Consider the following 26,062-nt stretch of genomic DNA (forward strand, 5'->3'; position numbering starts at 1 on the left):
ATTGAACTGGTATTTGCTTTGTCTTACAGGTAACCAGCTCTCTGATCAAGATCAGGGCTCATGCTTTCAGGATACTGGCACTAGAGTGCTTCCATGCTGGACAGTAAGTAACAATCAAGTACATGTACATTACAAGTAATCTGGGAAGTATAGATAGGAACCTTTCCCACAGAGCAAACATACAACATCTTTAGATGCTGCTTAGAAGTATCGGATAGTCAACCTGTTCAAAACATCCAGCCACTCCTACTACCCATCCTCTCCAACTCTCCTTAGAACTATAAGCTAAGAAAGATAACCAACAGTCATTTTCAGGACTACACACACTCAAGAAAGAAAGATTACCAAGTCCTTTTCAGGACTTCCCAATCCTCCCCCCTCACATGGTGCAACTGCAAGCCTACTGTATATAAGATCTTATATTTAATGTTCAAAACTACAAATAGATGATATCTACTGAACAGTATTATTGGTTTATGGAGTAGTAAATCAGTATGACTTCATAGATTGACCGTATTCTGGCAATTTGTGGTCATGCGCTGCAAGTAATAATGGACAGGTTGTACAAATGTTGAATTCTTGCTGTTTTAGGTGAACATAAACATAGATTCTTAGTCACATTGAATACCCCAATTATTTGCTTTCTGCAGATCGGGTATACCGAAAGACTTGGACGATGTCCTGAAGAAGTTGGATGAAGAGAACAGATTCCAGTTCTGGTCCAAGGTGAGTTTCATATACATATTACTCTTGTCAACCCACCAAATTGATTCTTAACCGATTGTCTACAGGAACAGGATAGTCCCTGTATTAAGCCTATGGGCATTAGGTAATTCAGAAGTCAAAGGGTTACCAGGCCTACAATCTACAAAATCTTGGTCATTGTGGGTGATGTAATGTAATTTTCTAATGGTTCTTTTGTTGGTCTGGGGGGTGTTTCACAAAGATTTTAAGTCGAACTTAACTCTAAGTTGGACTTAAAGTTATGGAGAACCATTATATATTTTTTTAGACTTTTGTAAAAATTCCACATCAAGAACATGAAATCTCCTTGATAATAGAAAATATGAATGATTTGAATCAACACTTGTGTGCCTTTTAAAATAACTTTTACAAAATATTTTCATAGATGCAAACGGCTTTCCATAATTGTTAATTCCAACTTAGAGATAAGTTCAACTTAGGATCTTTGTGAAACACCCCCTGGTATTGGTCCAGTAAATGTGACTGGGATATATTCCATGCAGGACAAAAGCCCCAATTTTGCGTTTCAGTGGAGTAACTTTTGATTTAGAGCCCTAAAACATGGAGCAGATGTATGAGCGATGAGAGCTAAAACTATACAACCTCTGCCCGTAGTTTGACGCGATGAATATTTGAATTGAGGTATTGAGCAGTGAAATTTGTTTGGTTTTATTATGATGATGCATGAACACAGGAAGCATTTCAAGATCATGTGAATATTTTCCAATCTGTGAGAATGTGATACTTCATTGTTTGATGCTAGGAATATATGAAAGATATTGAACATTGAAAATGATTTGTTTATTATGATTATTATTTGATTATTATGGTTTGTTTTTATTATTATGTTTTTTTTTTTTTTATTATTATGGTTTGTTTTTATTATTATGGTTTGTTTTTATTATCATGTTTTTTTTTTTTATTATTATGATACATGGACAGAGGAAGCAGATCAATGTCCTGCAAATATCTCACAATCGTTGCAAACTTGATACTTCATATTTGCCGTTCTCTATTTGACCCTTGTCAGTACGTTGGTGAGGTGCTAGAGGCTTACGCTCCTACAAACGTAGATGTTGAAGAGTACACGTTGAGAGAACACGAGGGACTGGTCCTGCTTCAGGCTTGGAGGACGGTCTTAGTGGTAGCTGCATCACAGAAGGTAAGTCAAATGACAATGTTGGTGATACTGCAAGAGGCAAGGGGGTAATGTTGGAGATTTCTGTGTATTGTATTAAACACTAATGCACTTTATTGAGTTTGGGACGGAAGGCATGTGGGTCATTATTATTCAGTTTAACTGTTCTTTTCCCAGGCCTTCAGGTCATTAGGCAATTAATAATAATAATTAATTATAATTATAGGCATTTCTATAGCGCCGTCTATCTAGAAATTCTATTCCGAGGCGCATTAATTATTATCCGGGCTTTAGCCTAGCTGCCATTACAGCGCTCTAGCATTTTAAGGGAATTAATTCCTGCCAGGTACCCATTTACCTCACCTGGGTTGAGTGTGGCAAATGTAGATTAATGCCTTGCCAAAGACATTAGTGCCATATCGGGATCGAACCACGACCTTTGAATTGCAAGTCAAGTGTTTAAACCACTCGATCACGACACTTCTTCAAATTACTGTGTTAACATTTTGTATATTGTATATCATTGGTTGATGATTGAAAGTGCGGAATTAATAATGATAAATTTGTTGCTCTTTATTTCTATTGATACATAAGAGGTGGGTGTGATGGTGAACAAAAATATTGAAATGATATGCAATGATATGAGTAGAAGCGATGTACACCGACTGGTGGTTCAATGAGTGCCAACAATTGCATGATTGTTTTGATTGACATTTTTTATTCTTGTTGATCGTTGAAGTTCAAAGCCTTGTCCATCAATGAAACTGCCACACAATCCACCATCCTCAATGACTTGGTTGCTGCTATCCACAAACAAGCCCAGAACCTGGACTCTATCTTCAACGCCAAGGCTCTCGCTCTGCTCTCATCTGTCTACCTCACGCTGGTCACCAGATGGAAGTGGTACGGCTCAATATATTTCATTGCAATATTTTACCATGATTGTTATTAATGTAATCACAGTTATTATGGACACTTTTACATCATTGCAACACAGGTGATCCACCATTTGGTCTTACAACATTTGCTCTAAGCTTTATTTCTTTAAGGATTTAGAGTTATAAATTGAGTTGCTATGAAGTTTAGGATAACGTTTATGGTCAAGGTTAGGGTTAATATTCAGGTATTTTGTAGGGTCCAGGGTTGAATCTTCTTAAAGGGAAAGTCCACCCCCAAAAATAAGTTTGTTTCGATAGAGGCAGAATAATAAGAAAATCAGGTGAGTGAAAGTTTGAGCAAATTCTGAATGAAAATAAGAAAGTTATGAATTATTGAAGTTGTGATCAATCAAATACAAATTGGCAACTCTGTGACTTATTATATGAGCTCTCCTTCATTTGCTTTGTGCATAATATTCCATAAAATCATGTTTTCTTCGTTATTGATGACGGAATATATATTTGTTCCTTGCAGGGGGAGTATAGAAACATATTTGCAATTATTATATTTAGGGTGCATGTATGGTTGAAATTTTTCTTGAGAGAAAATGAAAATTTTAGATTTTTTTAGTACTGAGCAAATGGAAGTTGAGCTCGCATGATACGTCATAGAGTTGCCAATTTGTGTTTGATTGATCACAACTTCAAAATTCCTAACTTCCTTATTTTTAATCGGAATTTGCTCAAACTTTCACTGACTTGTTTCTCTCATTTTTCTACTCCTATTAAAACTAACTTAATTTCAGGGTGGACTTCCCCTTTAATCAGTTAGTAAAGGAAATTAACTTTCGTACAGTTGTCACTGGAGCCTGTCTCATCAAATTTGTTTCCATCACAAATTAGTCACATTTTATGAAAGTTTTCCAATCTTTATTTTATTATGATTTTTATCATCTTTATTGGCCCTATGACCGGTATTGGTGTATTTTGAATCATTATTATAATTGTACTTGTAATTCTACTGATCATATCCAATGTAGTAACCATTGTTACACCTATTTCTAGTAATTGTTATCTACAAATCAGTTACTTTGAAAGGGAAAAAATACATGACTTTCTTATCACTTTGATAACTTTCTGTAACACACAACTCTATTCAGACATGGGAATGAGGAAGTATGTACCTTAATCTTTAAAGCTCATCTCATCAAAGCCCCACTGCACTACTTATAGCTACATGTACTTGCGCCCTCTATATAGCAAACAATACCTAATCAGTGACCATGGTCCCTCATGGTCCCCTTTTTATTATATTCACTGAGAGCTGATTTGATGAAATAACCACCTGTCAGTGACCATGCAGGGAGGTCTAATCCCTCCTGGCCAAACTACTGCAGATGGGCTTTAAAAAAAGAAATGATTTCTCCCTGTTCAGCAATCTAAGTGGTCAATGGTCCAAGGTCAAGCTCCTGGTAGGCACACTGGAGGCCATTCTTGCCTCGGAGGACACGCCCCTATTGAGGCGTTGCCAGGCAGCCATGATGGGAGCCCTTACCAATGTCTTAAGACACAGGCGTCTGAAACAAACTAAGGATAAGGAGGGTAAGTCATATGATGATGATGGTAGTAATTGTGATGATGATGTTGGTGGGGATGACTTTGGGAGTAGGATGGCAGGCATGATGATGGTGGTGGTGGTGGTATATCAGTGGTGGTGGAGGAGGTGGTGGTGGTGGTGGTGGTGGTGGTGGTGATGATGAGGATGAATTTGATGATGATGATGAAGATGGTGTTGGTGGTGGTGATGATGATGATGATGATGATGATGGTGTTGGTGATGATGATGATGATGATGGTGGTTTTGGGGATGATATTACTGGTGATAATGCTGCTGCTGATGATGTTGGTGGTAATGCTGATGATGATGGTGTTGGCGAAGATGATGATGATGATGATGATTTTGATGATGATGATGGTGGTTTTGGGGATGGAATTACTGGTGATAATGCTGCTGCTGATGATGTTGGTGGTAATGCTGATGATGATGGTGTTGGCAAAGATGATGATGATGATGATGATTTTGATGATGATGATGGTGGTTTTGGGGATGATATTACTGGAGATAATGCTGCTGCTGATGATGTTGGTGGTAATGCTGATGATGATGGTGTTGGCGAAGATGATGATGATGATGATGATGATGATGTTGATGATGATGATGATGACGGTGTTGGGGATGATGATGTTGGTGATGTTGGTATCAGTGGTGATGGAGGAGGAGGTGGTGGTGGTGTTGATGTCGTTGTTGACTCTGACTCTGACTCTGATGATGGCGATGGTACTGGGGATGGTGATGGAGATGGTGGTTGTGACTGTCATGGCCTTGACATTGAGCAGGGAAGCAGGGATAATGAATATACTAATATGATTGTTTGGTGAAGGCTGTGCAGATGCCTAGGTTTTATGTATGCTAATTTTGGATGATAAACATCAGAAGAATTTGATGACAGAAATGGGGATGAAGGGTTGGTGGAAGTGATGATGGTCATGAGTCTTGCAAAGATTTAATTAATTTAAATGATGGCAATGGTGAAGAGTATCCACCCTTGCGAATCCATTCTTTCTTCCATCCATACCGGGCATGGTGGCTCAGTGGTTAGAGCACCCGCCTCGTGAACGGGAGGTCGTGGGTTCGAACCCCGGCCGAGTCATACCAAAGACTTATAACAATGGGACCTTCTGCCTTCTAGCTAGGCGCTCAGCATATTAAATTGGAAAAGGGTAGTAACAACATATTATGCTATGCAGAGCCCGCTGGAAGAGCAGTTTCATAACTGAAGTGGCTACCCTGGGTACATAAAACGTTATTATTATTATTATTATCCTTGTTCCTACCACAGGTATTGAGCTATCGCTGATGGAGAGACTCCTACCTCCAATCTGTGTAGCATTACAGCACAGCAAGACCTATCACAAGCCCCCCAAGTCAGTCCCTCAACCTCCTACCCAGGAAGTTGCCTTAGACATCACCATGGAAGACCTTGACAGGACTGGTGCAGCTGAGGAGCTAGTGCTTCGAAGTCAAGGGGACAAGGTTACCAAGGCTGCAAGTACTGCTGTATGTATTTCCCATTCTTAAATTACATATTTTCTTCTTCCAAGAGGGATGGAGGGTTGGGGGGATACAAAGGGGCATTATTGAGAAGTGCATTTTGACCTTTTACCAGCTTTTGTTTAAAAAAGAAGGCAAGAGTCAAAAGAAGTTGCCAGTTTTTATCACAGTCAAAATGGAAACCCCTCAATTTTCCTCCCTGGAAAATGCCTTAGACATCCCCATGGTTGTTCAATTGTAACATTGCTTTTGTAAAACTGTCAAATTATGAAACAAACTAGGTGGTGATATCTTTTCCCGAAACTTTTCAATATGCATATTTTCCCCAAATCAAGAAAAGATTCATGCATATTAAAGTATTTTCTAAATGTTAAATAGTACCATTACCTTCGTCAAAGTCATAACTGTTTCCCATCTCAAACTGTTGGTACTAAAGTAACAAATTTTTGATAAACTTTGAATATGTTCTTCAGCCGATACAGCTTCCAGTGATAGCTGCATATCTGTTGGATGAGGTTCTGTTGAGTCAAGCTGACCATGCAGACCAGTGGATGCCTCTGATCAGGGAACAGAGCGTTGTATCGCTACTCCTTAGCACTCTCCAAGCATGCTTACAGGTGAGGATGGAATAGAGGTTGATTGATGGAGATGAGGGATAGGTGGTAGAGGAGAATGATAATGACTTGTGGTAGTGCAATGTATACTAATGTAGAGGTGTTGTGGTCGAGTGGATATGTCACTGGACTGTGGATCACAAGGTCCGCGGTTCAAGTCCCGCCGCAGCACTTATGTCCTTTGGCAAGACATTGATTTACATTTGCCACTCTCCACCCAGGTGTTAAATGGGTACCCGGTAGTATGCGAAAGCTAATGTGCTTAGATTAGCAAGTGTGCGCTTGTAAAAATGACGCCTGGCTGGAATGCTCCCCAGGGAGTGTAGAGTGTATACATTGTGTGCAGGTAAGCCTGAATCCGATGACCAGGGAAATAATATACTTATCTGTAAAGCACTTTGAGAGGGCCTGCGGTCCTTAAAAGCGCTATATAAGAACGTGCTATTATTATTATTATAATGATATTGCTGCTGCTGATGGTGATGTTAGTGATGATAATGATAGTTTTAATGGTTAGAATAATGATACCTTTGACAGTGATGATACTTAAAATGATGATAGTGAAGATGAGAATTTTAACCCTAACAAAATATGATGACATAAAGAACTTGATTTAGAAGCTTGATACCAAAGAAACAAAAACATAATTTTCCCACAATATGAGCATGTATCTTTCGTGAATGCATTTGACCCAGACAGTTACACTGTATTGTATATTTTCCATCTTTTCTATTTGTTTCAGGCAAAGAAGGGCTTGCATTATGTTGAGGCTGTGATGGTACTTCTCAAAGATCTAGCAGCCATTCCACCGGTAAGTACAACTACCCCGCCCCTTGCACTTATCCAGCACCATAACCAGTTTATTCTTCCTACCCAAACAGACATAACATTTGAGAAAAGGACTATGTTCATGTATGTACTTTATACAGTAGGCTTGCGGTTGCACCATGTGAGTGAGGGGGGAGGATTGGGGAGTCCTGAAAAGGACTCTCAGTAATGTTTCTTTCTTGAGGGTGTGTAGTCCTGAAAAGGACTGTTGGTGTAGTCTTGAAAAAGACTGTTGGTTATCTTTCTTAGCTTATAGTTCTAAGGAGAACTATAGCGCCGGTTGGAGAGGATGGGTAATAGGAGTATGTACTTTATTGAAGCTTTGTGATATCTTATAATGGAGTGACTTTGACTTGCGATGTTTTATATAATTTATATGTACAGTCTTGTCAACTGGAAAAACAAAACAAAAGGGCAATGTTATAGATGTTACATCAGTCATGAAGTTGAACATGAATCCTCAGAGTCAGAATTAAAAAAAACATTAAGAATCCTATTTTTGAGTGAATTAACATAATTTCATGTCCTGATTAACAAAGTTGAAGTTGAATTTGATTGGATATAGCAGTCAATTAGAACTCTTTAATTGAACATTCCTTTCTTTTTTCATTTTGGTCGATACCAGACTGCTGAAGCAGTACGTATCACTGGGTACATCCAGCACACATGTCTATCTCTAGTATGGCTCCATGAAAACGTCAGTGAACAGGACTATACATGGAGCAAGAAGACAAAGGTAGGATGGAACATTTCATTTCTTCCAGATTAGTATTCAACATTCTTTTCTTATCTCGGTTGAGGTGATGGAATTGCATTTTGAGAGGAATTGGCTGACATGTAAATTTTTAATCATTTATTATGCAGTAGATTTATTTATTTTGGGGACCAGGAAGATATAACAAAATAAATGAAAACTTGCTGGGAACTAATTTGCTAAAAAAAAGAAAAAATATTGTATGAGAACATATGTTATGCATGTGGGTTGGGACTAGCCAGCTTTCCTTATTTGTTGTGCCCATCACTGTACTTACACAAATTTTGTACTGAAATCCATGAGCATATATCAAACATATCCACTCTCGAACTATCATTGTAAGTTTTGTCAGATTGTGTGAGGTTGTATATCCCGTTATTACCACAACTGTTCATAAATCTAATGTGTGCTACATGTACATTCAAATGATGTTTGACTACTCTGATTTATCACACAGTAGGTGTTGTCATTGAGCCTTGTTTAAAACAAAAACCTCTCTGACTTTCATTCTGCAGGGTGAGAAACCAGACGGCACGTCTTGGCTGACCATCTATGTAGAGTCCATCTCAGTGACCGCTACCCTTCTGGCCACACTCAGTCATGCCTTCTTGACCGACGCACTGGACTTCTTTGGAGTTCATCGTGAGAGGATGATGAAGGTGAGAGTCTTGAAACTATATTCTGAGAACCAGGGGGTTGTTTCACAAAGATCATAAGTCAAACTTAACTCTTAAGTTGGACTTAAACATTATGGAGAGCCATTTGTAGCCTTAAAATGAAATATATTCAAAAGCGAAAATTCAGGTATTTTAGACTTTTTATAAATTCCACATCAAGAACAAGAAATCTGTTTGATAAAAGAAAATATGAATGATTTGAATCAACATTTTATGCCTATTAAAATAACTTTTACTAAATATTTTCATAGATGCTAACCGCTTTCCATAATTTTTAAGTCCTACTTAGAGATAAGTTCAACTTAGGATCTTTGTGAAACACTCCCCTGAAGTGCTTTGAAGGAGGTCTATTCTCTTGCAGGTTTAAACTATTAAGAATGTATGTATTCTATCTCAGAATACATGTATGTGCTCTAAAAATTGGCATTCATGCAATTGTATCAACCATTCATTTTAAATGTTCTTGATGACAGTTTGTCATGAATTCTAAGCATGAACAATGAAATAGGGGGTGGAAAGTGATTTACATCCTTGATCCTTGCCATTATTGTACATGGCCTTGAATATTGGTTTGTTGGGTTGTTTTACCTAAGTGCTGCTTGTAAAGGCTGTAAGTCCTCTATATGGGACATGGTAATGAGGATTAATGTCTTACCAAAGGGTACTAGGGCATCAACTTGGTTTTGAACCCAGGGCCACCTGGCTATGAGACCATTGCTCAACCACTAAGCCATTTGAACCAGAAACAAGAACAATAGTGTAAATACAATAATAATAGTGGGTTCTTGTATAGTGCTCATGTCAGTCAGATTTGACCCTCCTGGCGCTCCTGATTATTACCCTGGCTTTAGCACGGCTGCCATACGGCGCTCTAGCATTTCAAGGAATAAATCCCTACCAGGTACCCATTTACTTCACCTGGGTGGAGCGTGGCAAATGTAGATCAATGTCTTGCCAAAGAATATTAGTGCGGCGGCGGGAATCCAGCCGCGGACCTTGTGATCGACAGTCCGGCGACATATCCACTCGACCCCAACACCTCTACAACATACATATGTATGTATTGCTTGTTTTTGTCTTTGATGAAGTTAAAGTATTTTCTCCTGTATTTCTTCTCTTGTAGTGTCTGGAGTCGGTGTACCTTCTTCAGAGCCCCCTCCAGCTGGAGGAGGCGCAGGCTACCACCTCCCTGGTATACCAGCTGGCTCATCACACCCGTCAGTGGAGGTTCAACATGCCTGCTGAACTAGCCCTGCTGCAGGAGACCCTAGCAAGGCTCACACAGAGCTGTGTGGCGCTTCTCATAAGGCCCAGGCTACTGCAGCACATGCTAGAGGTAGGGTGTGGAGATATTCATTGTGGTATGTGGTGATCATAAGGCCTTTAAAAAAAAAAGTTGAATTGCCCTTTGCGACCGACCCCAAAATCTTGAAATCTACGGTTGCATTCAAAACTAATTAATATCTGCCCGAAGAGGAAATAAAATAAAAAGGTTTCCGACAAACCGACCCTTCTGGTACCTAAAGGGCAATACACCATCTTTTTTTAAAAGCCTAATGGTGGTGATGATGTCCATGGTGGTGGTGGTGCTGATGTTCATAATGATGGTGGTGATGATGTGGATGAAGAAGGATATGAATATTGAAATAATAAGTTGTGTGGCATTTCTTATCAGGCTGAGGCTACTGCAGCACATGCTAGAGGTATGATGTGGTAATGGTGGTGTTGGTGTTGGTGATGGTGTTGATAGTGATGTTGGTTGGTACTGGTGTCGGTTTTGTGTTTTTTCTTTGTTCATTTAGAATGTTGCATTATATCTTAAATCCACAATAAATGAACCCATTCTGAATTTCTAAAAGAAAGCAAACTTTTTTTTGATAAAAATCATTAGATGCATTACCAATTGGAAGGGGGGGGGGGCAGGTTGAAGCAGCCTACAACAGTAAAAGGGCAGACAGACAGTTGCCTATAAAGACAGATAAGATTTTTCTCCATATCCCAAAGACAATGCAGAAACTGAGAAGAAAAAAAACAAGAACAAACATTAATGGTGTATTATTTAGTTTATCATGAGTATTTGAAGGCATTACTCCTTTTTAACAAGAAATTAATGTTCCTCATTCTGAATCTTTGATGCTCTGAAGATGAAGACGAATGCCAAGGACGCCAGTCAGAGCCAACCCTTATCCCAAGTAATGCAAAAGGTACCTAGGAGGTTACTACAACACCAGGTCTCAACCGACCAATCAGATGCCAGTATTAGTGACGATGCTCAAGAAGTGCAGTCCAGGTGAGTGGACTGGTCCTATTCAGGCAGGTGGGGGGGGGGGGGGGGGGGGGAGGGGTGAGGATGGGGGTCAATTTAACCCATCAGTATCAAATCTACTATGACTGCCTTAGAAATGCAGTAGATGGCATATTACACTTTTGTCTTGAATTCCTTACACACTTTTTCTTCTTCAAAAATTTGTACTTACAAATAAACAAGAACTACATTCTAAGTCAAGTAGTCTCGCCCTATTTAGGTGAAAGGAAGTGGATGGGAGGGGTCACTTTATCTGTTCAGTACCAAATCTGGTTTGACTGCCTTGCAAATGATACAGATTGCAGTACACAATGTCATATTTCTTATAATGTACTTTCTGTCTCCTCCCAGGAGTTTGTTTACCTTTGGTTACATTTATAGATTAAAAAGTTTTTTAATTATTAAAATTGGTTGATTTTTTGTTTTGTTTTAGTACAATGTACATTATGTAATATGAATATCTTTTATTTCCTTTTTTAAAAATATTTTTTCTTTTCTTGTATAGACTTCTAGTTATCATGAGCAGAACGTTAGCTTCATTCCGCCTCTTCAGTCCAGATCTTCTAGAATCACTTCTCAACCAGGTGAGTGAAAGGTGTTAAATGGGTTCCTGGTAGGATGCGACCGTCATTGTTGGTCAAACAGTTTTTGAGCGTCATGTAATGCCTGGCTGGAATGCTCCCTAGGGAGTGGAGATTGTACACACAGAGTGTGCGGGCAAGCACTGAATCCAATGACGGGGGTAATAGTATATCTATAAAGTGCTTAGAGACATTGTATTAAGCGCTATATAAGTTGTTGATTGCTGTCTGAAGCATTCCATGAGATGTATACCGTTCTTCATTTTCTGAGGGGTAATATTTGTAACTTAAAGAAACCCAAATTGTTAAGATAAGATTTCTTTGAATGAAGAAGGCCCCATAGGCCATGATTATTTAGTTTACATTTTCTTCCCAGGCCTCTTTGCCTTGTGCACGAGTGTCTATATGATGCTTGTCATTTTTTGTGAACTCATTTTTTATACTGTCTTGGGGATCTACTGCAAAATGCCAAATACATTATAATGATACGAAGGCTATTTACCGGTATCTATAAAAAAAAAAAGATTTAAAAAGCATGAATGATTTATTTAAAGGATATTAACCCCATGTTACTCAATGTGAGGTAGTATACTTCTACGTCAGATTTCCCCTGGGCATGCAACTATTAACACAGTACTATTCTTACCCCTTTATTGGATGTACATGTATTTCATTTACAGAGTCTTGACGTGTCCGAATATCCAATGCTCTACTGCCTTGGCTTCAGCACTCCCTCTCTTGACCAAAAAACACCAGCTTCATTTGGAACGCTCATCTCATGCATTAACTGGTGCCTTCAAATGCTACCAAAGGTATTGTGCAGCCTGGAATTCCATGTTTTTCTCATTTTCTATTTTTTTAACTTTAAATACATGTAAGATGTGGAACAAGAATGTTTGAAATGAATGTAATAGTGCCTTTTTTCTCTTTTGGTTTAATTTTTAGATTGAATTTACTGAGCTGTCATTACTTGTTGTAAAATTAGAATATAGTTAACAACTGCAATATTCATACTCGTAAATTTGATATTTACTCTTTTTTTTGTTACTTAAAAATGAAAGGTGGACTGGTTAAATTAGTGCCTTTGTTGGATACTTGAGATGTAAGCTTTGATACCGGTATGTCATATTCTCTAGAGACATTATCAAGACAAATCAATTTTTCTCATACTTAAAAAATTAAAAAACTTGGTATGGGTATGGGTAATTTAGTTGTTAACTGTATATAATTGCTTCAGTGTATGGACCCCCCTCCCCTTTATACATTAGCCCCTTCAATAACTTGAAGTAACCCACTGTTTCTGTGGTGTTTTTATGAGAACAACATGCGTGTAGGTGTATAAAGCCTGGCTCAGATATGACGCAGCAAAACCGCCACAGATTTTTAAACATTTTTATGGTGATGTTAATTGCAATTCACAATTCTGTATCTTATAACACAGAGCTCTGTGAATACGTGCAAGTCCTTTTTGGGGCTCAGTTGCAATTCATTTACACATAGATGAAAGCAAGCAGACAGCTGCTTTTTTGTGGCAGTCTACCATGCCATATCTGATCAAGCCTTTAGAAATGTAGAAAAATTATGCTTTTCTACCTTTAACCTATTAACCTCCACCAAACTTTATTTGCATTTTAATCATATTTTTCAGCTGGATGTTAATAAATCACCCATGAAGGTGTTAGATCAGAAACCTGCTGCTTCCCCCTCAGATGCAAAGACCATGCAAAGGTAAGGAATGGAGATACACTTCTGAATCACTTTTTCATAATTATATGTGTGTCCATCAACAGTTGAGTTACAGAACAGCTTACAGTGTAATTAAAGCAGTTGCATACTGTAGATGGCAGACAAGGTCCCTTACTTGGTAGAAAGTTCTATTCTATTTTTTGAAATATTTCACTTAGTAATAGTTTGGACTGAATTTTTTTCACCTAGCCAAATAGAACATGCAATAGTAACTGAAATGATAATGATAGTATTATTGTATTCTTATACAATGTTTGTGGTAGGCATCCCTTGATGCTCCGTCCACTCTTGCTATTATTCTGGCTTTAGCCCGGCTATTTTTACAGTGCTCCATTGGTCAAAGAATTTCTTATTACCGGTTACTAACCCCTTCATCACACCTGGGGGCTGTTTCACAAAGATTCTAAGTCAAACTTAACTCTAAGTTGAACTTAAGTTTTATGGAGAGCCATTTGTAGCCTTACAATGAAATTTATTCAAAAGGAAAAATTTGAAGTATTTTAGAGTTTTCATAAATTCCACATCAAGAACATGAAATATCCTTGATAATAGAAAATATGAATGATTTAAATCAACATTTAATGCCTTTTAAAATAACTTTTACAAAATATTTTCAAAGATGCCAACGGCTTTCCATAATTGTTAAGTCCAACTTAGAGTTAAGTTAAACTTAGAATCTTTGTGAAACACCCCCTGAGTTGAAAGTAGCATATATTGATTAAGCACTTGCTGAAGGACATCAGTACAGGGCTGTGAATCAAACCATTAATCTCTTTATTGAAAATCAAGGGAAAAAAACGCTATTTGAGGAGGAGAAGAGGTGGCTCAGTGGTAGAGCAGTGGTCTCGTAACCTGGAGGTCCTGAGTTCAAAACCAAGTCAGTGCATTAGTGCCCTTCAGTAAGGCATTAATCTTCATTACTAAGTCCCTCAGGAAGACTTAAAGCTGTCAGTCCCCTGGTTGCTTACTTACAAGCATACACATTCCTTAGCAGTTGGGTACAACAAACCATCAAACTAAACCATCACATTCCATGGATGTTTATGTCTTTCAGGCCAGTGCTGTTATTTGTTCTTGAGAATGCTGTTCATCTGATCATGGCTCAGGGGATGAGGACGTTCAGGGATCCAGCTGTACCGACCAGAGATAGGCAACTACTCAAAAGAGAACTCGGTTCAGAATTGGTAAGAGGAGAAACAACTGGATTATGGTGATGGTGTGATGGCCATGGTGGTGGTGGTGATGATGGTGATGGTTGTGATGATGATGTTGGTGGTGGCAATAGTAGTGGTGATGGTGATGGTGGTGGTGGTAGTGGTGATAATGACGGGGATATCGATGATGATGATTATGATAATAATAATAATAATACTCAGTTTTTATATAGCGTATATTACAATCTCTAACCTCTTAGAGATTATTAACCCGGCTTTAGCTGTGCTGCCATTATGGCGCTCTAGCATTTCAAAGAATTAATTCCTGCCAGGTACCCTTTTACATCACCTGGGTTGAGTGGCAAATGTAGATCAATGTCTTGCCAAAGGACATTAGTGCTGCGGCGGGTCTCGAACCGCGGACCTTGTGATCGATAGTCCGGCAACTTAACCACTCGACCACAGCACCCGAGGATAATGATATTGATGATAAAGATGAAGATGAAGAAGATGATAATGATGATGATTATGATGATGTTGACTATGATTCTAAATAAGATTTTATTGTAGTAAGATCTGAGCTGATTAGGACTAAAATAATTTTGTCTGTACTCTACAGAATACATTCCTGATCAGTCTACAGAGGTATTTCCGGCGGGGCAAGCCTGGCTCTCCGTCCGATGCAAGCCCCGGAACCTCCTCTGCCCGTCTTGCCACTGGCTCCGCAACTTCTGTGATGACCAAGGCCTCCCTCAATGCTGCATTCACAGAAGCCAAGGAGCAACTCTTCTTTAAGGTCGTCCAGATCTTTGTCATACAGCTGAGTAAATGATGTCAAGATCATATGTGAATGGGCTCCCCTGATTGTGGATCAAATACGTTGAACCATATCTGACCAGGCTAAAGGGTCGCATTTTGTTTTCTTAACAAAACTTGGACACTAAACACTCCAGTAAGCCGGAAAACAAACATTGACACCCTGTCGTCAAAATCTGTCTCTTCCACATTAATCGACTACCGGTATTGATTTTTTTTTCTCTAGAATTTAAGAGAATTTAAGTGAATATTTCATGTGAATTAGAGATCTATTTTCTTACATTATTCATAACATGTCTTGGAAAATATGGATCAAAGCTATGCAATGCTATTCACATATTTTGTGAAACCAGAATTAGTTTCTGTTCTACTATATATTCTGTGTTTACCTTTCATTGTAAATGACTGAAAATCCTTTCCACTTTATGGTATTACAAATTACTGCTACTGATGTGGAACGAGTGGATATTCAAGGATGCATTTTCAAATATCGATACATTTGTTTTTGCTTGTATAATAGTTCTGAATGGTAAGATACAGAGGCTGTGTTTCTTCATGCAGATTTTGAAATCTATGAGGAGGATCATTTGACTGTAAGTGTGGCTTACATGTATTTCAAACAATTTAATGAAAAAGACTATTTCTCTTAAAAGGTATTTATTCAATTTTAAAAGTACACCCATAAATTCAGTGTCCAACAACACTACATGTACTTTTTTGCTTCTAAGTAGATATTCTAATTTGTATGAATTTTTCTTGTAATTTTTTCTATTTGAAGCGTATAGGGACATGCTATCCTGTAATGTGTTGTGCACTATAAAAGAACCGAGTATTACTATTATTATTATTTTTTTAATTTTAAGAATGGTGTAGGAATACGTCTCCTTTCTGCTGGATAAGACAAGAATTTTCTGATAAAATTATAAATGCCTTTAAATTAAGCAGCCTGGCATAAAGTGTGGAAAAAGAAGCTTCACCACACAACGTTGTCAAACATTGGGCATGTAACCCCTACCCCCATCTACTGACTAATGCAGGAAGGTGGAGGGGGAGGGGAGGGCATAGAGAACCCCCGCCCCCTTTTCAGATATTCTGTCCCCCAAAACAGTTGACCTGTTGCGTACCAATGGGTACCAGGTGTGCTATGTATTAACTCTATTTGGAAATACAAACTCTGGGAGGGAACGGGTTAAGGCAAATACAAATACATATTAGAACCACATTCAGTTAAATCCGACAAGTTTAAAGAAGCATTTTAGATGATGCACTTGAGTGTCCCGTAAAGAGAATGACTACAGCATATTAAAAACCGCTTCACAGTGTAATGGTTGGAAATGAACAGTGTTAAATCCTTTTTTTTTTCTTTTTTGTTATTATGATATTTTGTGCACTGTCTCATGTATCTCAATATTATTATTTTTCATTTGTTAATTGATTTTGTGATGGAATAGATTTTTTGAAAGCATTATTTCACCTTGTATATGAAGATGGCCTAACTTTTAGTCACTGTTACATTGACAAAAATTGAAGCCACGACATGTTGAATTCAATGTGAACTGAACATTTGTATAGCATTCTCTTTTGGTCAGTGACAGGTATATGGAGTTTAACTCTATGATCCTTTCAATCCCATTAAGTTATTGTGTTTGCCTATTTACAAAGATGTTTTTGTTTATATATGTCAGATAATCCTTGAGCTAATGTTTATTTTTGATCATTGAAAGTGACCTTGAGATGGAGGTGTATGAAACAATATTCATATACCAGGGGAGTGCTTCACACAGATCCTAAGTTAAACTTATCTAAAAGTTGAGACTCAACAATTATGGAAAGCCGTTGGCATCTATGAAAATATTTTGTAAAAGTTATTTAAAAAGGTATAAAATGTTGATTCAAATCGTTCATATTTTCTATTAACAAGGAGTTTTTATGTTCTTGATGCAGAATTTATAAAAAGTCTAAAATACTTGAATTTTCGCTTTTGAATATATTCTATTTTAAGACTACAAATGGCTCTCCGTAATGTTCAAGTCTAACTTAGTGTTAAGATCGACTTAGGATCTTTGTGAAACACTCCTCAGGAATAACATTTACATATCATGGAGATGACAATCACATTTCATTCAACAAATAATGATGTAAATACATGTATATGTTTGAGATTAAATGACTTGGCACAAATGTACTTTGGTGTTTGTATTATTCATTCATGTCAAACAATGTACTTGCATGTTCATTTGCTCAATTAGCGCCATGCACTTTTTTTACATAACATTATCGAAGATGATTCACCAATTGCCTATTTTGAATGGATTTTTCCAAATCAATGCTGCAACCATGTGACTTGCCATCAGGGGGGTGTTTCACAAAACTTGTCATCAGTGACAAATGACAGTTTTTGTTATATGCTACTGAAATCCTTGCTTCTGATTGGTTATCAGCAGATTTGTTACTGATTTTTGTCATTTGTCATTGAAAAAAGGCTTTGTGAAACAGGTTCCAGATGCTCTCGATTCTCAATACCCACTATTGGGGAAAAAAACTTTTGTATTTTAATGCTTTTAGGGGGCATCTAAAAATACTTTTATTTTTCATTAATTATATAAATGATTTTTTAAATAAAATAGCCTTTTTTAAAATAACCATGGCAACAAAGAAACAGTTTATTGCATTAAGGGAGAGAATTATTTTGAAAGAGACTGACTGTGACAGATGACTTCATTTCACACCTACATGTAACAATAGAGTTCCTACTTTTTATTACTGGTAGTTACCACTGCTGGAATCCATGTTAAATACTGAAGGTAATGTACAATTGTACTTTGTTTACAATTTTATTTATATGAAAACATGAATGCAAGGCAACAGAATACAAAATATATAAAAGGGTATAATCATGAACATGTAGACTAGAATACACAAAACCAGTCAAAATGACAAATTACACCACATTCAGTTACATTTAATAATTATAAATAATACCCTTCACCATGATATTTGTTCATTATTTCAATTCATCTTCTTTAAATGTACATTAGAACAAGAAGTGCCTGCTAATCAACCTAGATAACATTTTTTTTTTTTAATACACATAATTAACATTTCATCCAACCAAATTACACTATCATTATTATTTATTTAATTTGAGAGTCCGGTTGTTAATGTACTCAATAATCTTTATTATTTCTGCACAGGAATGAGAGATCAATGAGATCAAGCGATTTACAGACTGGTCCTACTGGAATGCCTCGAGCTGGCCTTTAAGGTACATACTTGTATATTGCAATTGCTTTTAAAGATGTAAAAAAAAAATGATTTCTCTCGTCATACTCCCTTTTTATATACACTGCCCTGAAATCATACTTATCAATCTGCCAGATAGTGAAACCATGGTGTATGTAAATTCAGAATAGTCTAAATAAAATTAAACACTAGATACCAGTATGTGGGACCTGTATTAATTGTTGATTTTTTTACCTTGACTAATGTAAAAAAATCTCTATTATAATCTCAAATCATACAAAAATTCAGTGCATTTCTGATATGCTACCGAAAGAAGCCAGCGTTGAGCATTATAGTTTAAAGACATTACATACACTATATGGAATGTTCTTTCAGGTGGAATTAAATGATAGCACTCGAAGGAGATCACTTTCATTCTTGACCAGTACCTGTTAAAGGGACCCGGTAACTTTGTCTCTGAAACAAAATCCTGGATTTAGCGCGTGCTGCAATGATAATTATAATCCTTTAGGTCAGTCAGGAACCCCATGACTTTTACAAGCCAATCGCCTGTCTGATTATCAAGATATTTATGATTGGAAATTTTGCGTTTTCATAAAACACTACAGTCTATTGGGGAAAACGAGTATGGTAAAACCGGTCACTCAAAGATTTTTACTTTTTTGAGGCACTTCTTGATTATTGTTTATTATTTGTTTAGGGCTTCAATATTACGCCATATCACAGACACTGATACACATAGGGCCCTGCATGTCAGATTTAACATTGTTAAATGATGCCTTTAAGGTGAATTACATGTATAGTTTGTATGTCTGGGGGTTACTGGCCAGCCATTGGCCTTTGACAGTCCTCAAGAGCAGGTCCAGGTCATTGTTATAACCTCGCAGGTCCCTCTTGATATTGTTTATCTGCGCATGGACACTCTCTCCTCCTTGTTCCCCCATCGTTCCCATCGTTGCTCGCCATTTTCGAAGCCATGGCACAATGTGTTCCTCAAGGAGGTGCATTTTGGGAGGCACTGATTCGGTGGGGAAATTGGTTCGAAAGAAGTGGAGGTAGTCCTTGATGTTACTCTCTGTAGAAAAGAAAATAATTGAGTATGGGTTTCTAAAAGCACATTTTCTGTTCTACATTCTTGGCTTAAAGATTCTGATGATGAATAAGTCTTAAGGCATATTAGTAACATGTTTATTTTGTTGTACATGACAGATCAAGGGAGGGTATGCATTGACATAGGAGGGATAATGCTCAAAATACCCTTCCCTTGTAACAAGTACCAATTTATCAAGTGCCTTAGGAGTAAAAATCATAGTTGTTTACTTTTGTTTTTTAAATATGAATTTATTCAAGTTTTTAAAGACCTTTATCTACCTAGTTCATTTATTTTGTCGTCCTTCAGAAACCCACATGTGTTGATGGCAACATGACAGCGACCAAAGAGAGTGAAAAGATTGCGGTACGTAGCTGCAACCTGTTCTGCTTCCCTGATGAGTGGCTCACTGTCTGGGCACAGCTGCCTCATCGTATCAGCTACTCTTGTGGTAAGTCTGATGATGTTGTCAGGCTGTACATGAGGATATGATATCAATTAGAATAGAGTTATGGCCATTATTCTGTGAGGAAGAAAGATTAAATTTTTCATATGTTATTTTCAACTTGCACGTTTGGTGCCATGCACTTGTAATTGTAGTAAAAGAGTGCTATACTATACTCACTTTGAGGCACTTGTGAACGTGGTTGCCAACAAAACTCATTCCGTGAAATGCCTGTCTCTGAACATGCATATCTTGCAGGGCTTGATCCAAGCTGGCTGCAATCATACCACTGGCCACAGATACCTTCTTCGACTTGTTCAGTGCAACTTTCTGTATTGGTAAGACAAAGAGATACCTCAGACTTTATAATGATGCATGTCTGCTATCCAAGCATATTGGATTTAATAGGGGAGAGAATAAGTTGTTGGTTTTGAGGAATACAAGTATATAAGAAATCAATACGCACCACATCATTTATCTCGGAATCCTTTTCCTTGACAGATTCTTGGAGAAGTTGGAGTGGTTGAGAAGCAGCTTCCTCAGGATACAGGAGAATGAAGCATGATAGCTGCTCCATCAAATCCTTGCGCTCCTCTTCCTTCTCTGCCAGCCTAGCCTCCAGTCTATGTCGCTCCACCATGTACACCATGTTCTTTGACAGGTTGACTGGGTTGTCCTGTGGAGCAAGGTAAGCCACAGTCTGGAGGTCGAGCTGGTGGCATGCCTTCTCCATACTGTTGAAGTGTTTCAGAAACAATCCAAGACTTATGTGTAGTCCAGGAGGGCATACCTGCAAAATAAAAGAAAGAAAGAGTAATTGATAGCATTGAAAACTAGATGGAATTCGAAAATGATGCCTCCGTCATAGAACAATTTTACAAACCGAAACGGAAGAAATTTTTCAAATTCAAGTTCAATTGTAATCCATTAACATGTTCTCAGAATATCGTGATTACAAGCAATTTCTCATATACATATATGACCCTTTGATCTTTGACCTCATGACCCTTAGATCTACTCAGTTCATTGGCTCTGCAAGATGTCCTGAGTTAAATAGTAATCCATCTGTCAGTTCTAATGAGAATGCGTTCACAAGCTATTTTTGCATACATAATGAGCCCATGACCTTTGATCTTATGAACCAAGAATCTACTCAGTTCGTTGGCTCTGCACGATACATACATCATCTAAGTTTGGCAGGAATCCATCAATCGGTTCTTGAGATAACGCGATCACGAGCTGTTTTTGCATACATAATGTGCGCTGTGACCTTTGACCTCGTGACCCCAAAATCTTATCAGTTCATCGGCTCTGCAAGTAACATACATGACCTAAGTTTGGCAGGAATCCATCAATTGGTTCTTGAGATAACGCGATCACGAGCTGTTTTTGCATACATTATGAGCCTTGTGATCTTTGACCTCGTGACCCCAAAATCTAATCAGTTCATTGGCTCTGCAAGATACATACATGACCAAAGTTTGGCAGGAATCCATCAATCGGTTCTTCAGATAACGCGATCACAAGCTGTTTTTGCATACATAATGAGCCCTGTGACCTTTGACCTTTGACCTCGTGACCCCAAAATCTAGTCAGTTCATCAGCTCTGCAAGATACATACATGACCAAAGTTTGGCAGGAATCCATTAATCGGTTCTTCAGATAACGCGATCACGAGAACGGGACGTACACCCGAAAACATAATGCCTCCGGCTACTTCGTAACGGAGGCACAAAAAGTGAATGAATCAATTGCATGCATGTTGATTGAATGATGAAAGGAAAAAATGGTCATATATGAGAATGAGATTTTATTAAAACTTTTGTTATACCTGATCGATGGGGATTGTAACAAGGGGCTGACGCACTACGTTGAAGTGGTCCTTTGCCCTTTTGGAGCCAGAGTGATTGAACTGGTGGAGGTGTTCCTCAAGAGTTGCTAGAGTCCTACTCTGTCTCTCCCCTCTTTCAGTTGCTAGCTTCATCATGTCCTGCTTGCTGGCAAGACAGTACAGGCAGCAGTGACAACCTTGACAGAGGGTTGGGGGGGGGGGGATGAATAATCATTACAATTTTTCCTGATGTGTGATAAGGGGAAAAAGTCATGATATAGGAAGCATTAAAGTCATGATATAGGAATCATTAAATTCAATAATTTAATGATTTTCCTTTTCCAATATCAAATTGTGAAAAAATTAGTTTTTTCCTTCTAAAATTTGATATGCACTTACCATTTGGACCTGTTAAGCCATAGATTTTAGAGAGGTAAGCATAGTCCCCAAAATGGAATACTCGCAACGGTCTGCCTCTGAGGAAGAAGAGAGGAATTGTTGACTTGAATTAAACTTGTGCCAATTAAAGTATCCAGCTGTTCATGAATTATGTACCATTTCATATCATTGAGGTCTTTTATGTTTTGAATTGCACTGATATATTGTTTTGTTGTTGTCTATCTTCATACCATTTTATTTGTTACTTTCCATTATCGTATTTATATACTTATTCATCTTTTTCATCTTTAATTAGTTTCTATTTTTTTTAATCGTTTTCTACAGGATTTTAGATACTGGTAGCCTCTGACTGCACGATACTATCAATCATTATTTTCAAATATATAAGGTATGTAAATATTAGACAAAGACAACTATACCTCCATGTTTTAGTTGTTAGTTGTTCTACCTCAGCAGAAAACCCCTGTAGAGCCAGCTGTAGATTGAATATGCTGTCAACAGCATTAAACATGAGGACAATGATGGTGTTCTGCACACTGTTGGGTCGTGACACATTGCATATTTGGAGCATCATCTTGAAGGAGGAACCTCCCTTATCCCCTCCGACCTTCAGCCATACTTCCCCTCTTGTGTCATCAAAGGATAGAAGGTTCAGCCTGTGGAGAAGAGAGGGAAAATGAATGTTAGATTTGCTGTTACTATCCAAACAAGCAATGTATATTTAATGGAGTCATATTGCAGATAGTAACAAAAACATTAGTGACAAAAAAATTAAATCACATTATAGTTTGTGCATCCATTGGATGGGTAGTGACTTACTTCTCGTATTCGTCTAGTAGTGACATGACCTTTCTCTCCAATGAGGAAACTTTGACAAGCGGAGTCTTAGTGATCTCTGTCTCTTTCCTCTCCTCATTGTGGAATTGGAGGGGAACCCATTCCCCCTCCAGGTTATCCCCGATCACTTTCGCCTCTTGTGCCCGCACCTTCTTTTCACAATCTGATGCAATGTTGTGCTCCTTTAGCCATCTGAAAAAAGGATGACAAATTTATTAACTGCTTGACTTCTTGGTTTCTCCCCTCTTCCCCACAAAATGTAAAGTTCTTTAGAAAAATTAATGTCGTCACAAAATGATATTGAATAAACATTTTTATTGTTAAATGATAAAAGAACATATTACTACCACTGCCAACCATGTGTTCCTTACTTTTTTAGTTTCCTTGTCATCTTCCAGCTAAGGCGAAGCATTGACCTCATGGTGAGCATGTCAACATCCTTGATCTTGATAGAAGATGGGTCATCCAAAGCCCCTGCCCTGTGAGCCATGGTGACCTCATGCTGGAACTGGACAGCTGACCCCTCTGAGATGTCATCCCTGATGCTGGCGAGTTGAAGGCTCCTTCTCCGCTTTGTAGCTGGAGTGCTGTCTGCTGAACTTTTTTGGGGCTTCGTGATTAGTTTTGTAACCAGAGGCTTTTCATATGTGAAGAAAGGCAGGAAATTAAGTTGAGATGGTCATCTTAAAATTATAGTATAACGTTTTTATCCATCATGAAAACTGGGTCATGATCTCTAGAACACAATGTGTCAGAAGGGATATTCCGCATGGCACAACAAAAATGAAATGAAATTATTTAAATGTTGACAAAGATCAGCTTATGGTATGTTTGTTTTTTCTTCATGATATCAACTAAATTACAGCAAGACTTGATTAAAATGAAATATTATTGAATATAATTTCTGTGCTGTCATGTCATTTTTAATTAAGTTCCTTTTTAACCTTACCAGTATATTATAATCGCATGTGACCAAAGGACAGATGTAGTAGCTGAACAATTTATCCTTACAGGACAGTTGTGAAACTTACCAGGGGGTGCGGTTATCATTGGGTATACATGTAATTGCAAGATAATATTTGTTTGTTCACTGTGAAAGTTTACCATGGCAAACCTGCAGAAAAATTGAATACAGTTTATTTGATGATTAGCTCCCTTACAAAGGCCTTAAATCTATTTTTTGAAATTTATCTTGAATAGGCCTACATGTAATCGTAATGTTAATACAGCAGATTGTTAGTATAAAAAATATTTGAAAAAAAAGAGGGGAAAAGATGCAACTTACTTGTCCTCTTGTTCTGTATACAGCAGTAGCACCGTCTTTAGAAGCATGTAACTTTTCTCTGAGTATGACTGTGCCAATGTCCTCCTTCTGCTGAGGGGTGAGTTGGCTGATTAAGTTGTTGATGGTTTGTTTGTGAATATAATGTCGATCATGTACGACTATTGATCCACTAGTGGAAGGATGGCTGTGTTGTGTTGCTTTGTCATAAGTGAGGTTTGTGTTGCATTGCTTGCATGATATGTCTGATTTTTTAAGAATGTTCTGAAAGTATGTGGGTGCTGGAGTTAGAGACTGGAAATGTATCTGTGAATGGCAGGTGGGGCATGAAAAATGGACACAAAAATCGGACACGAACAAGTTATGTACACAAGACATACAAAACAAATGTTCACAAGGTGTTGAGACAGGACAAACAAAGACACATTCACATATTCTGCAACAAAATGGGCTGTCATTAGCTACCCCAAACCTCTCTTTGAAGGAATCTTCATTGTCGATGACAATGTCAGCCACCCTTGAATTTACTTTCAGGGAATCCAGTGTGGCATTGATTGAGCGGTCTATCTTGGGACGACCCGTGCTTTTTTTCTTGGAAGGGCGCCCCCCAAGCGACATTTTTCGGGAATTGGTACAAACTGCACAGTTTGGGTTTGGTCTGTGTGTTGCCCAGGTTGCTGTTGGCACCCATTTGTTCCTTGGTGATAGCATACCCGTGTAACACGCCTTACAAAATTGCTTGGGATGGATGTTGTGGTCATCTTCCTGAACTGAAACGTACCGACTTATTAAATGGAAATAATTACCAACTTCGTATGATGTCGGGTGTTTGGAGAGCATTTGGCCACAAAGCCTACAAAGCTTTGCCAAATGGATTAAATGCTCATACAACCCCCCTCCCCCCAGCACGTCCACCACACCTTTACTCCCTCCAGTCGCAGGCCTAGGCTGACACGACATTGAAGGGGTGGGACCACAGTGACGGTGTGAAAGAGGCTTTTACTAAAAACTTTTAGTGAGGCTGATGGTAAAATCAGATTATTGACAGATAAAAAAGATGGACTTATACTGTTATAGAGACAAAGAAGATCGAGTACTTGGAAAAAACACTATGACAACATAAAACACAATGCCACCAACCCTTAAAAACTCTTTCTGTTTATGATATAATTATGAAAAGATTGTTGACAAAATTAAGTGTGTAAAATCTCACCCCTGCCGTACGCGTACAGAAGAGAGAAGGAGAGAGAGAGAGAGAGAGAGAGAGAGAGAAGGAGAGAGAGAGAGAGAGAGAGAGTGAGGAAAAAAAAAGGGGGGGGGGGGTGGAGGCTAGCTAGGCGCCTAGGCGAGGGAGAGAGATGGAGAAAAAAAAAGAGAGAGATATAGAGAGGGGGGGGGGGGGGGAGTGGAAGAGTGGCTTAATTTTCATGTCTTAATGTTTCCACTTAAAACAAAACATTGTAAATAATTCTTTCGGGCCTAATACTAAATTGAATTTCTACTTGACTTAATAATCAAATTAGCCTACTCCTCTCCAGGCGCGTAGCCAGAGTTCGACGTTTGGGGGGGGGGGGGGGCACATTCATGT

At 38.1% G+C, this 26,062-nt stretch overlaps 2 protein-coding genes, 1 long non-coding RNA gene and 1 other non-coding gene across 6 annotated transcripts in view; 3 read left to right on the forward strand and 1 right to left on the reverse strand.

Annotated features, from left to right (window-relative positions):
• Positions 1-17,221, forward strand: part of LOC581874 (nucleoporin NUP188 homolog) — a 43,371-nt gene extending 26,150 nt beyond the window's left edge. For 2 of the 3 annotated variants that reach the window (XM_030997119.1, XM_030997120.1), the window contains exons 33-49: positions 30-103; positions 651-726; positions 1,775-1,906; positions 2,622-2,785; positions 4,196-4,362; positions 5,661-5,878; positions 6,346-6,489; positions 7,229-7,297; positions 7,940-8,050; positions 8,584-8,727; positions 9,869-10,081; positions 10,890-11,035; positions 11,556-11,634; positions 12,312-12,443; positions 13,280-13,359; positions 14,432-14,561; positions 15,151-17,221. In XM_030997119.1, coding sequence (XP_030852979.1) covers positions 30-103; positions 651-726; positions 1,775-1,906; positions 2,622-2,785; positions 4,196-4,362; positions 5,661-5,878; positions 6,346-6,489; positions 7,229-7,297; positions 7,940-8,050; positions 8,584-8,727; positions 9,869-10,081; positions 10,890-11,035; positions 11,556-11,634; positions 12,312-12,443; positions 13,280-13,359; positions 14,432-14,561; positions 15,151-15,363 — 2,292 coding nt within the window. In that variant the 3' untranslated portion in view covers positions 15,364-17,221. The remainder of the gene's footprint in view (positions 1-29; positions 104-650; positions 727-1,774; positions 1,907-2,621; positions 2,786-4,195; positions 4,363-5,660; positions 5,879-6,345; positions 6,490-7,228; positions 7,298-7,939; positions 8,051-8,583; positions 8,728-9,868; positions 10,082-10,889; positions 11,036-11,555; positions 11,635-12,311; positions 12,444-13,279; positions 13,360-14,431; positions 14,562-15,150) is intronic. The other variant, XR_004066311.1, reaches the window with a different exon arrangement.
• Positions 5,399-5,471, forward strand: TRNAT-CGU. Its single transcript has one exon. It is a non-coding gene; the product is annotated as a tRNA-Thr (tRNA).
• A 2,100-nt stretch (positions 17,222-19,321) lies between the features above and the next one.
• Positions 19,322-25,709, reverse strand: LOC100892859. The gene is made up of 10 exons (XM_003723324.3): positions 24,478-25,709; positions 23,564-23,829; positions 23,175-23,384; positions 22,775-23,011; positions 22,356-22,432; positions 21,957-22,153; positions 20,592-20,915; positions 20,306-20,455; positions 19,962-20,154; positions 19,322-19,665 (listed from the first exon to the last, which is right to left on the reverse strand). The coding sequence occupies exons 1-10, from the start codon at positions 25,432-25,434 to the stop codon at positions 19,382-19,384; spliced, it is 2,895 nt and encodes a 964-aa protein (XP_003723372.2). The 5' UTR covers positions 25,435-25,709; the 3' UTR covers positions 19,322-19,381.
• Positions 20,046-24,093, forward strand: LOC115929041. The gene is made up of 4 exons (XR_004066312.1): positions 20,046-20,131; positions 20,627-20,813; positions 22,680-22,743; positions 23,591-24,093. It is a non-coding gene; the product is annotated as an uncharacterized LOC115929041 (long non-coding RNA).
• Positions 25,710-26,062: the final 353 nt, after the last annotated feature.

This window comes from Strongylocentrotus purpuratus, unplaced genomic scaffold, assembly GCF_000002235.5.
Source record: "Strongylocentrotus purpuratus isolate Spur 01 unplaced genomic scaffold, Spur_5.0 spur5_scaffold_4, whole genome shotgun sequence".
NCBI lineage: Eukaryota > Metazoa > Echinodermata > Echinoidea > Camarodonta > Strongylocentrotidae > Strongylocentrotus > Strongylocentrotus purpuratus.